This window comes from Schistocerca nitens, chromosome 8, assembly GCF_023898315.1.
Source record: "Schistocerca nitens isolate TAMUIC-IGC-003100 chromosome 8, iqSchNite1.1, whole genome shotgun sequence".
Taxonomy (NCBI): Eukaryota; Metazoa; Arthropoda; class Insecta; order Orthoptera; family Acrididae; genus Schistocerca; species Schistocerca nitens.
In genome coordinates, this window is record NC_064621.1 from 522,186,809 (window position 1) to 522,200,117 (window position 13,309).

Genomic DNA, 13,309 nt, shown 5'->3' on the forward strand with positions numbered 1-13,309 from the left:
AAAAAAACCAATGGGTGTTGCGATCTCACAGTAAATTTCTGTATCATTCCCCAATGAAAAACTATGACAGACATACCACGGTTGCCATGTTTTCCAATGTAAATATTCCTCAGATTGAGTATCTACGCTACTTTTTGACAAATGGGATGCATCACATATTCTTCATGATACATTGATACCCTGCCACTGAAGTATAGTAACATGTAGCAGAACTCAAATCTACAAGGCCTTTTTCCACATTTCAAGCAACCAACAGTCGTGTTCCTACAGAAGAAAATCTCTCTGCCTTGTAAGGTATGGCTTTTATATCCCTGTACTGAACAGGTAATTCTGGGTGGCACTGATGCTCACTGGTGGTTGTTTTTGTTCAGCACTGAATTAGTGATTGACAATGTTCCACTGTGGTTTTTACGTCCACTGTTATAATCTGTAATAGTATCATCTGTCAACACATTACAGACTTTTTCGAATGCACGCATATCCAACTGTACTATTCATTACAATTTCCATGTCAGCAATTTCGATCTTTTAACTCCTGAAACTACATTCCTGCTTACTGCACATACTAGTAACTAACACTGCTACATTCTGAAGATGTATATGACAAATGCTGAAAGAGCCACAAAGGCTTACATAATTTTTATTCATTTCATTTACGGTGGAAACTGCTGTGTTTTCAGCACCTTTAGTCACTCCAAAATAATCTAAGGTTGAAGTTTCAATCATGGAAATTGTAATAAACAGTACAACTGATGGCAAATATCATGTCATTCACAAAATTCTGAGAGAATGTGACCCACAACAAATATAGGCAGTCCAGTCCCATTAATGTAACCACAGCCTATGTTCAACATCAATGTGCAACAACTGCTCAGAGATAGCAAGTGGCAGCACTAGCAGTGGAGGGAATATAAGGCAAGTCAGGGAGATGCAGACAACAATGCAGTCACTGACGCAATGCGCAAAGGGCGTGATTTATCTGACATCCAAAAGAGCACGATCATTGGTTTTTGGGCCAAGGGTGGAAGTATTTCCGAAACGACTAAGCTTGTAAACTGTTCACCTGTCACCATTGTTAAAATATACCGAGCATGGCAAAATGGCCCTATCCAAAACCAGAGCAGAGGCTACTGAGGTGGTTTTTTTAATGGTTTTTGGGCGCAAAAGTGCTACAGTCATAAGCGCCCATTCTGTGGCTCAGTGAAGGGTACAAAACCAAAATTTAAAGCAGCAGTTTAAAGCAGCAGCAATGGGAGCGAAACTCCAGAAGGAGGGAAACTAAAAACGGAAGAAAATCTTAGAAGATTGCTATTGAAAAGGAGATTGTTTTCCCCGAAAAGAGCTTCAAATGACCGATGTCATCTCATTAACACTGATAAACTCAAGGATGTGATCGCCTGAGTGCGCGTCATCTGCTAAAAGGGAAGATTTATCAGGCAACAGCTGTGAATGGATGTGTTGCAGACTAAAATTGGGGCACTGAAGTAAAAGGTGCTAAAAAGACAGTGCCCAATCCAGAATCTAGTTAAAATTACCTCCTCATGATGATGAGGATGGGAAGAAAGAGGACCAAGTACAGGGAAGAGTTTTTATGTCCCGTAATTTATTATCGGAGAGTGCAGATCAATGTGTGTGCCATAAAAGAGCAACATAATGACATAATACTCTCTGTAGATCGGCAAAGGGAACCATGCAAACACTGGGCTGAGGAAGTGAGACAGCAGCCTTTACCGCTGTATTGGCTGCCTCGTTTCTGCGGATACCAACATGCCCCGGGATCTAAAGTAATGCCACAGAAATGCCCCCGAAGTGCAGCATGTGAAGGCAGTCCTGAATCCGGTGGACGCCATAAGGAGCTTGGAGATTGAGAAGAGAGTTGAGCGAATCCGAGCATATAATATACCGTATCTGCTGATGGCGACAGATGTGGCGGACAGCCTGGAGAACAGCATAAAGTTCCGCAGTAAGAAACGAACACTTGTCAGGAAGTCGAAATCTAATAGTGGTGTTGATAACAATATAGGCACTTCCGACGCCAAAGGTGGTCTTGGAGCCATCAGTGTAAATAAATGTGGCACCCTTCATTTGTGCACATAGAGCAGCAAATGTCCGACGATAGACTATAGGGGGCGTACTATCCTTGGGAAGCTGACAAAGGTCACGGAGAAGGCAAGTCCGGGGATGAAGCCAAGATAGCGTCATACCCTCAATTGTCAAGGAAGTTTTAGGAAACTGGAAGGAAGCGGAATGTAGTGGTTGACAGAATCGGACTCCCGGCAGTAGTCGAGAGGAAGGGCGGCCTGCATACCATAAATACAAGGAAGCACCAAAAAAGAAGGGGCATGGGTCAGATGAACAGGCATGGAAGAGATGACTAGTGTAAAAACTAAGGAGGACAGCTCGCTGATTGGACAGCAGAGGTTCAGCAGTCTCAGCGTAAAGGCTCTCCATGTGGCTGGTGTAAAAACTCCAACTGCTAAACGCTATCCACAGTGGCAGACAGAGTCTAGACACCGAAGAATAGACGGCCGTGCAGAGGAGTAAACTATGCTTCCATAGTCCAATTTTGAGCGCACTAAGGATTGATGTAAGCGGAGGAGGACCACTCTCTAGGCTCCCCAGGAGGTACCACCCAAAACACAAAGGGTGTTGAGGGATTGCAGACAGCGAGGCGAAAGATAAGAAACATGGGAAGACCAGCACAGTTTTCTGTGAAAAATCAGTCCCAAGAACTTGGTGACATCTGCAAACAGAAGGGCAACAGGGCCTAGATGTAGAGAAGGTGGATAAAACTTCGTACAAAGCCAAAAATTCACACAGACGGTCTTACTGTGAGAAAATCAGAAGCCGGTTTCGGTGCTCCATGAGTGAAGGCAACTGAGACATCCTTGAAGACATCGTTCAAGAAGGCTGGTCCGTTGAGATCTGTAGTAGATCACAAAATCGTCGACAAAGAGGGAGCCCAAGACATCAGGAAGGAGACAATCCATAATTGGATTTATAGCAATGGCAGACAGTACAACACTTAGCACGTAGCCCTAGGGCTTGCAGTTTTTTTAGGAGAAGGTGAGGGATAGAGCAGTGTTCACCTGCACCTTAAATGTGTGTTCTGTCATAAATTCACAGATGAAGAGGGGTAGCCAACCTCGAAAGCCCCAAGTAAACAGTGTGCAGAGGATGCATGTCCTCCAACAGTTACCATATACCCTCTCCAGATCAAAAAATGTTGCTACCATTTGGTGTTTCCGGAGAAAGTTGTTCATGATATAAGTGGAGAGTGCAACAAGATGGTTAACTGCGGAACAATGCTTTCAGAAACTGCATTGGGCAGTGATTGAAAGGTTTCGGGACTGCAGCCACCAGCCTAAACGGCTATTTACCATATGCTCCAAAACCTTACAAACAATACTCGTTTGGCGATAGCTGGAGGGGCGATGTTTGTCCTTTCCAGGTTTTGGAACAGGAATGATGATAGCTTCCGGCCATCTTCTGGGAAAGATACTGGCGACCCAAAGTCGGTTACAAAGGCGAAGGAGGTAGCACAGACTAGGGTATGATAGATGCAGCAATATTTGGACATGGATACCATTTGTTCCTGGAGCAGAAGAGTAGGAGGATAACAGCTTACGTCTCAGTTCCCGCATAGAAAGAACGGCATTATAGCTTTTGCAATTTAGAGAAGAAAAAGCAAGAGGCCGCCCTTCCACTACCTGTTTCTTTGGGAGAAAGGCTGGTGGGTAATTAGAAGAGCTCGATATCTCAGCAGAGTGTCGACCCAATGAGTTAGAGATTGCGACTGGGTCCACTAAGGTATCCTGTGTAACGGTTAGCCCAGAGATCAGGGAATAATTGGACATGCCGGATAGCTGTTGGATTCGGCTCTAAACAACTGATGAGGGAGTGAAGATATTATAGGAGTTGGTAAAGAAGTCCCAGCTTGCCTTCTTGCTATCGCGTACGATGCAACAGCATCGCGCACGTAATTGCTTATAGCAGATACAGTTAGCCAACATAGTATGGTGGTGGGAAACACAAAGAGCATGCCTCTGCTCGTGTATTGCATCATGACACGCCATGTTCCACCAAGGAACTTGGGGGCACTGGGGCACAGGAGAGGTATGGGGTATTGAACATTCTGCAGCTGAAAGAATAACTTCTGCAACATGAGTGACCTGATCATCAATGCTAGGAAACTGACGGTCATCAAATGTTGTTAGAGAGGAGAAAGTGTCCAAGTGGCTTGGGAAAACTTCCAGCATCTTGGGCGCACAGATGGCAGTCGTGGTTGTAATCAAAGGACTCATGGAAAATGGTCACTCGAATGTGTATCAGCAAGAGCGAACCATTCAAAGTGCTGAGCTAGCTGAACAGTATCGACCGAAAATTCCAAATGAGTGTAGGTTGACATGGAGGCAGACAAAAATGTACATTCCCCAGTTTTGAAGCAAACAAGTTCTGCTTGGTGCAAGAGGTCACTCAATAAGGAGCCTCTCAGACAAGGGCACAGAGATCCCCAAAGCAGGTGGCGGGTGTTGAAGTCCCCAACCAGCAAATGGGGGGGGGGGGGGGGGGAGCTGACCAAGGAGATGAAGGAGATCAGCTCTTGCCATTGGTGTAGATGATGGGATGTATATGGTACAGAAGAAAGAAGGTGAATCCAGAAAAGGAATAATATCATTGAGGAGAACCACAAGTCCTCCGTGTGCCATAACACCAGCAACAGTGGGGAGGTCAAACCAGACTGATTGGAAACGAGGGAAGACAAAGCGATCTTGAGGATGTAGCTTTGTTTTCTGAAGACAGAAAATGAGCAGGGAGTAGGACTGTAAGAGAATCGACAGTTTATCCCGATTGCAGTGAATTCCGCAGATATTCCAACGGATAATTGACATAAGGTGGACGAAAAAAGAAAAAATCTCACCACAGTTGCCTTCAACTCAACAACTGCTGAAAGCTGGTGGATGTAGGCATGGAATGGCATTCAGCCAGAGGCAGAAGATCCTGATCCATAGATTGTTTGGGGGCTGCTCCTACCGCCAATGATCGACCGGTTGATCAGCCGCCAGCAGTGCCCCTCAGTGGCACGGAAGATGGCCGAGAGCGGCTATCGCTGGGTGGCACTGTAGAAGAGACACGCTGTGGCAGAGAAGGAGAGGAACTGTGTTTCTTATGAGCACTTCTAGGAAGCACGATGTTGAGATGGAGGAGGAGTGAAGGGTTGTGAGGTCTGAGTACGTAAAAAATCTTCACAAGTAAGCTCTTTTTTGGAAGTCCGGGTGTCCAATTTTGGGGCCTGTGATTTAAAAAGCAGGAGCCAATAAAGGTTGGGCCTTAGAGTGAGTGGATGGAGATGTGGAATCAGCAATCTTTGGGCTTGCTGATCTGACGGCCGTGGCGCTAAAGGTAAGATCGGATTTCCTGAATAATTCATTCATCTTTAAAAATAGGATATTCTCTAGAGGAAAGAGCATGGTCCCCCATACAGTTGATGCAGTGAGGGGATGGGGATGGACAATCACCCTCATGGGCATCACTACCACAGGTAATGCATTTGGCTGTATTGGAACATGACTGGCTGGTATGATTGAACCTCTGACACCCATAGCAACGCATAGGGTTGGGGATGTAAGGCCGACCTGAAATTCTCATTATCCACTTTAATGTTTGATGAAAGTTGAACTCTGTCAAATGTCAAGAATAGAGTGCGGGTCGGCACCAATTCTGAAAAGGGCAATGGATCAACATAATTATGCATCTACACTTGTTGGTCATGTCCAACCCCACATCCAGTACATTTTTCCTCTGCATTATGTTAATTATTGGCAGGACAATGCAACATGTTACACTGCTCACAGCGTACATGAGAGGTTCGAAGAGCACTAGAATGGCTTTACTGTACTCCCCTGAGCGCCGAACTCCCTGGATTGAAACCCCATCTAGCATCTGTGTGACCACCTCGGTCAGGCTCTTCATGTCATGGGTCCTCAGGCGAAAAACCAAGCACAGCTGACCATGGCACTGGAGTCAGCATGGCTCCCAATCACTGTCAGCACCTTCCCCAACCTCAGTAACTCTCTTCCTGCATGCATCACAGTGGCCAGTGCTATATAAGGTGGTTATTCAGGCAAAGACAGGTGGTCACATTAATGTGGCTGGGCAGTGTACACTGCAAGTGACTCATCTGAATAATGGAAATTCCATTCATCTTTTGTTTGTGAAAGGCATACAATACACAAACATTTTCTGTAATATAATTATTGATAATGACTTGGTTATGTGCATTGTACACAAGTGAATAGAGTGGGAAGTACAGATCTTTCAGGTGCAGAGTTGACACCTTGAATGGTTTAAGTGCAATACGTGATAAAACAATTAAAACATTTATCTCTGTAGTTGGTTGTAGTACTGAAGAAAATACATCTAGTGAAATGTTATGGTACAATGTACTTGAGTACATTATAGACTGTGGTAGTTTCCCTTGTAAAAGGTGCTCTAACTCATGACTGACACAGTAGTACATGAAAAGTACAGTTAGTACAATTTCTAACATTATACCACTCTTGCGATGCATCTATACTTGATTAAAATTACTTTATGATTGACAGGTTGCAGTGGTGGGGAGGAAGCAGAGGCGGCTGTGGTGCTGGCATGCAACCAGCCACAATCCACAAAGCTCTGCATGTACCTACAAAACAGGTAACACCGCGAGCACTTGCCGCTCTAGAAAGAACTTTGGATGGCGGCTGGCCCCTGCCACTCAACTTGAGAAAACAGCAGTTGCAAAACAATTTTAATCAGTGTAATTATTCCATTCACCATGAAGACAGGCTCACTATTACTCATGGAGCACAGCATCTAATTCATATGTTCCAAATTCCAGTCTTACCTTTGGTGTATACTGGTCAACATGCTTGGTACGCTGTGCATGGCTATTGAGTAGTTATAATATCAAAATGCTGTCCAAATGATCATACTGCACCTCAAGCTTTGGGTACATGTTATGGATACAATGGGGATGGGTGACATTTATCCTTAAAAACCTCCTACCGATACTAATGATTGATTGCAATGAGCTCAAAACATGCCTACCACTTTACAATACACTTCTGCAAACCTCCCAGATCCAGAGGCTTAACATTTGTTTACATGACCTGCTGCCACATGCAAATAAAGAAACCAAGGACAAGAATTTTGAAAGAGTTCTGGAGTAGAGATTACTCTACAGTCCATAATATATAACTTTGTTTAAAGTCTTCTAACAGAATTACGTTCACAGTAGCACAGCAAGTAGGAAAACAGGGAGCCATAATGACTCCGAGTATTCTATTGATGATTTCCAGCAAAGCTCATCCAGGATGGAAGGCAAGGAACAAGAAACTATGCAAACAAATTTTTCATAAAAACAATGAACTAATGCCTTCACAGTGATGTAGAAACTGACCACAAATATACAGCACAAGCACTATAAACCAATTATATAGTACTCAGAATGTTTCAAACTTAAGAGAAGCACAAAACTTATAAAGGGAACTTAAACAGTATACAGATACGTTGCACTGCCAAGACACTTCAGCTGTATGTACAAGTGTGATTCTGTCAGTTCAACGAGTCCAAAGAAAAACACTGTCTGAAGAATAAGCAACAAATTCAATCTTCTCTCTCCAAATCCCATGCCACTTTCCTTGATGTTGACCTCCACCTGTCCAGTGGCCAGCTTCACACGTCCGTCCACATCAAACCCACCAACAAGCAACAGTACCTCCATTACGACAGCTGCCACCCATTCCACATCAAACGGTCCCTTCCCTACAGCCTAGGTCTTCGTGGCAAACGAATCTGCTCCAGTCCGGAATCCCTGAAGCATTACACCAACAACCTGACAACAGCTTTCGCATCCCGCAACTACCCTCCCGACCTGGTACAGAAGCAAATAACCAGAGCCACTTCCTCATCCTCTCAAACCCAGAACCTCCCACAGAAGAACCACAAAAGTGCCCCACTTGTGACAGGATACTTTCCGGGACTGGATCAGATTCTGAATGTGGCTCTCCAGCAGGGATACGACTTCCTCAAATCCTGCCCTGAAATGAGATCCATCCTTCATAAAATCCTCCCCACTCCACCAAGAGTGTCTTTCCGCCATCCACTTAACCTTCTTAACCTCTTAGTTCATCCCTATGAAATCCCCAAACCACCTTCCCTACCCTCTGGCTCCTACCCTTTTAACCACCCCCGGTGTAAAACCTGTCCCATGCACCCTCCCACCACCACCTACTCCATTCCTGTAACCCGGAAGGTGTACACGATCAAAGGCAGAGCCACGTGTGAAAGCACCCACGTGATCTACCAACTGACCTGCCTACACTGTGATGCATTCTATGTGGGAATGACCAGCAACAAACTGTCCATTCGCATGAATGGACACAGGCAGACAGTGTTTGTTGGTAATGAGGATCACCCTGTGGCTAAACATGCCTTGGTGCACGGCCAGCACATCTTGGCGCAGTGTTACAGCGTCCGGGTTATCTGGATACTTCCCACTAACACCAACCTATCCGAACTCCGGAGATGGGAACTTGCTCTTCAATATATCCTCTCTTCCTGTTATCCAGCAGGCCTCAATCTCCGCTAATTTCAAGTTGCCGCCACTCATACCTCACCTGTCATTCAACAACATCTTTGGCTCTGCACTTCTGCCTCGACTGACATCTGCCCAAACTCTTTGTCTTTAAATATGTCTGCTTGTGAGATGTCTGCTTGTGTCTGTATATGTGTGGATGGATGTGTGTGTGTGTGTGCGCGCGCGAGTGTATACCCGTCCTTTTTTCCCCCTAAGGTAAGTCTTTCCGTTCCCGGGATTGGAATGACTCCTTACCCTCTCCCCTAAATCCCACATCCTTTCGTCTTTCCCTCTCCTTCCCTCTTTCCTGATGAGGCAACAGTTTGTTGCGAAAGCTTGAATTTTGTGTGTGTGTTTGTGTTTGTTTGTGTGTCTATCGACCTGCCAGCGCTTTCGTTCGGTAAGTCACATCATCTTTGTTTTTAGATATATTTCTCCCACGTGGAATGTTTCCCTCTCTCTCTCTCTCTCTCTCTCTCTCTCTCTCTCTATATATATATATATATATATATATATATATATATATATATATATATGCTTGTGAGATGTCTGCTTGTGTCTGTATATGTGTGGATGGATATGTGTGTGTGTGCGAGTGTATACCCGTCCTTTTTTCCCCCTAAGGTAAGTCTTTCCGCTCCCGGGATTGGAATGACTCCTTACCTTCTCCCTTAAAACCCATATCCTTTCGTCTTTCCCTCTCCTTCCCTCTTTCCTGATGAGGCAACAGTTTGTTGCGAAAGCTTGAATTTTGTGTGTCTGTTTGTGTTCGTTTGTGTGTCTGTCGACCTGCCAGCACTTTCATTTGATAAGTCACATCATCTTTGTTTTTAGATATATTTTTCCTACGTGGAATGTTTCCCTCTATTATAACTATATATATATATCACATCTTTTCTGTCAAGACACAGAAACTACTGTTTTTGATAGAGTGGCCATAAATATCAATACTTCAGGGATCTGAGACATGTCCGACAGGACACCACACACACACACACACACACACACACACACACACACACACACACACACACACGTGTCTGTGGGCTTGACTGCCACGATATCCTCAGTGCAGACGCACAACAGGTTCTGAACATTTTGTGGGAATACAGGAAATTCTGTGGGCAAATGAGGCGAATGGACAGGAACGCTATTTTGTAGTGTGTGACAAGTTGAGAATTTGGGTCCGACAGCAAGCCAATGAGGTTAAGAAGAACACTTGCAAAAAGCAGGAAATTAACTTTCGCCATTTATTTCAATACCCTATTGTGGCTGACATTGGTACCTCCATGAAATTCACTCTTGCTTATGCACCAGCTGACTGCTCAACACCCCAACTGTAGGTTTGTATACCACCAGACGTTCATGTGCCTTATACAGTCAGAGATGGACCCCGTATAAAAAAGAAATCATTGAGAAAATCTGTGAAGTTTCACACAAACTTTCCACAAAATTAAAATGTGATTGGTCTACTATGTTTTACCTAATCCTGCAGACTTGTGGAATTCCCAGCTTCTGTTTTCCCACGTAGTTTTTACAAGAGAAAGTAAGGTAACTCTTTTTTCATTCACAGTGTTATAGCTGTATTTAAAAAAAAACTGATCCCCAGTACAGTTTACATTATTTCTACTGGGTGAAAAATAAAAGACTTGTGAATATTCACTTTCACTAAGAATACTGCACAACACTGTTAACAGATCTTTATTCCACAGATAAAAGGTTAGCAATATATTAATAACCTCACCTCCATGAGTTCTTGCATCTGAGGGTTTGATGTAATAAGTGCTCGCATGTTCTCAGGATCATTCATGAGCCTCTGTACAAGTGGATTGTCAAGAATTTGTCGCATCATGTCAGGATTTCCAAGTAATTCACGTTGCATTCTCTGCTGCAGTTCCATGAAATTGGCTGAGCCCATTCCTAAGCTCTCTAGTCCTGTCAGGCCACCCAAGGTACCCAAACCAAAGGGTGTTGCACTAACATCAGCAGCTGTAATGTGAAAATTATGTTTTGTCAGTGAATCTATCATCTTAAACTTTATACTGATATTATTTCAAATAAATTAAACAATACAGAACAATCCAAAAGTAAATTTAAAACATTAAAACTTTCTGACAGCTCTGCCACTCGGGTCCATGTATTTTTCAAAATTACAAAAGGGTGCCTTAATACAAAGCAACACACTTGATAACACAAACCTCTACAAATAATTTTTTTCACACAACTTTCAAAATAAAAGTATGATGAACAAACACTGCCAACTGAATTATTACTTTTCTAGCATAATTCTAATAACCATATGAAATAGCTGGGAGTGTGGAATGATCTATTCACAAGATCCATGTAGGACGAAAAATATATTGGTTGGCTCATCTAGGAATGTACTCTCTCAGAATTTTAAAAGTAATCCAAATTGTATCACCAACATCTCCTTATAAGGTCTGCCACTGGAGTTGGCTGAACATCTCTGTAACACTTTTGTGCTTACTAAATGAACCTGCAGTGAAATGTGTTGCTCTTTTTGAACCTTCTATATTTCCTCTTATCAATCCTATCCGATATGATGAGCAATAGTCCAGTACTGGTTGAACAAGTGTCTTGTACGGCACTTCCTACAAGGGTAGATAACATTTTCTGATGGTTTTTCCAATCAATGTAAGCCTCCATCTGCCACTCCTGTGATTATTTTTATGTGGTCATTCCAATTTAAATTGCCAGATATTTAATGAAAGTGGCTACTTTTAGTGATTATTCAGCTGCTGTGTAGTAATGAAACAGTGGAACTTTCACAGAATGTCCTTTCCAATACGTTACAACAATCTTCAATTTTGACATTAATCTGTATTATATACGCCTGTGATTGAACTGACACTGTTTTATGTTCGCTTTTTCTGTCTTTTTACATCATTGCCTAATTGCTACAATAAATGCCTTTTTGATCATTATTTACTTCCTTATTATTAAAAAGAATGAGTGCTTGTGCAGAAAGAGGTAACAGAATATAAGTGTTTTAATTATCACTTGGGTTTACTTTGCTTCTATCCAATCATGCCTCCAAAAGCAACTATCAGAACCTGAGCTAAAATGTGGTTTCACTACTGTTCGAAATTTCTCTTTCATTTTGTTTCCATTATGATATCGCCATGCAAGAGAGCTAGTAACATGCCGAAATACATTGTTCCTTTATACACTAAATTGTGAAGTTACATTTATACTCTTGGATTTCCTTTCTACTGATGGTAAAATACTTCTGCGCAAAATAAGAGCAAAACTGGTGAACTACGAAAAGAAATATTTCATTTCTCAAAGTACCAGTCCTACCAAACTGGAAAGATGATGTCTTTGGTTTCAATAGCAATTCCAACATCGAGCTGAAAACTACAATTTGCATTCAACTTACATAAAGCTTCCATCGATGCCAGAATCCCTTATTTTGAAACTACACAATCCTATATCAATAAGGTTTTTGGAAAAGTACATGGACAAACCTGTGCCCACTAAGTCAAGTTTGCGAAAATGTTACAATGAACTAATGAAAATCATTAAAGCTTAAGTACAAAATAATAAGATGTGGATTTCAATCAACGAGTCAGCTGATCATATGAGTCATTGTATTGCCAATGTTTTGCTTGACCGTTAGTTAGATTCTTCAGAAGGTGAATTAATAACAGCATTCCAGCTTACAGCAGTTTGTCTGGAAAAAGTTAACAATTCAAGTATTCCATGACTATTCATCCATTCATTACAGTTCCTATGGGCTAAAGGAATTCAATACAACAACGTATTACTTTTTGTATCAGATGCTGCCCCATAAATGAAAGCAGGTGAGCCAACTTCCAAAGTGCTCTTGCCAAACATGCTTCAAATGAAGTGCATAGCACATGACTTTCACAGTGTCAGAATACACATGAAGATCTTTCTTGATGCCAACAAAATGATTTCTAGTATTAAGAAGATTTTCATGAAAGACACATCAAGAAGTCAGACATTTAGAGACACTGCACCACAAATTGCCTTCTCAACCTTTCATAACAAGAAAAGGGCCGGGAAATGGGGGTGGCGGGGGGGGGGGGGGGGGGGGGGAGGTGGGGCATGATTTCAGCAGCAGTTTACTCCACTTCAGATTTCCCAATTATAAAAAGAGTGATTATTGCTATGGAGGATGAAACATCTTCAACTGTGGCAGAAAAAAAAAAAATTCTCGGAACTTCAGAAGTGAGAAATGACTTAACTTTCATTGGGGCTGAGTTTAGTTTTTTGCCCCAGGTGAGCTGCCATCTTTGAGAAACAGGGGAACCTTTGACAAGGTCTCTGAAAATTGTGGATGAAGCAGTGCAAAGTTGGAGAATGTGCAAGGAAAATGGCATTCACTGGTTAGGGAGAAGTGTAAAATAATGTTTTCAAAACATCGTTATCTTATTAAACATAGAAACATTTCAGAAATTTGATAAAATCACAATTAAATTGTAGCAGAAATGGAGTCTACAATAGCTCAACATTTTACATTTGCTCCATTTACCTCTGTAGATGTTGACAGAAAAAACGCATTACCTGACAGATGACTTAAAATAAATCCAGAAAAAAATTTGGTTGTCATGTGAAACAAAAAAGTCAATAATGAATTGCAATGCCTATGCCTCAAAGTACAATCAGCATTTTCTTTAAAACTTCATAATGTTGCTTTAAAAA

The 13,309-nt window shown here is 42.4% G+C and overlaps 1 protein-coding gene across 1 annotated transcript in view; it reads right to left on the reverse strand.

The window, feature by feature from the left end:
- Positions 1-13,309, reverse strand: part of LOC126199341 (ubiquilin-1) — a 112,842-nt gene that overhangs the window by 89,485 nt on the left and 10,048 nt on the right. The window contains exon 3 of the mRNA XM_049936194.1: positions 10,365-10,609. Coding sequence (XP_049792151.1) covers positions 10,365-10,609 — 245 coding nt within the window. The remainder of the gene's footprint in view (positions 1-10,364; positions 10,610-13,309) is intronic.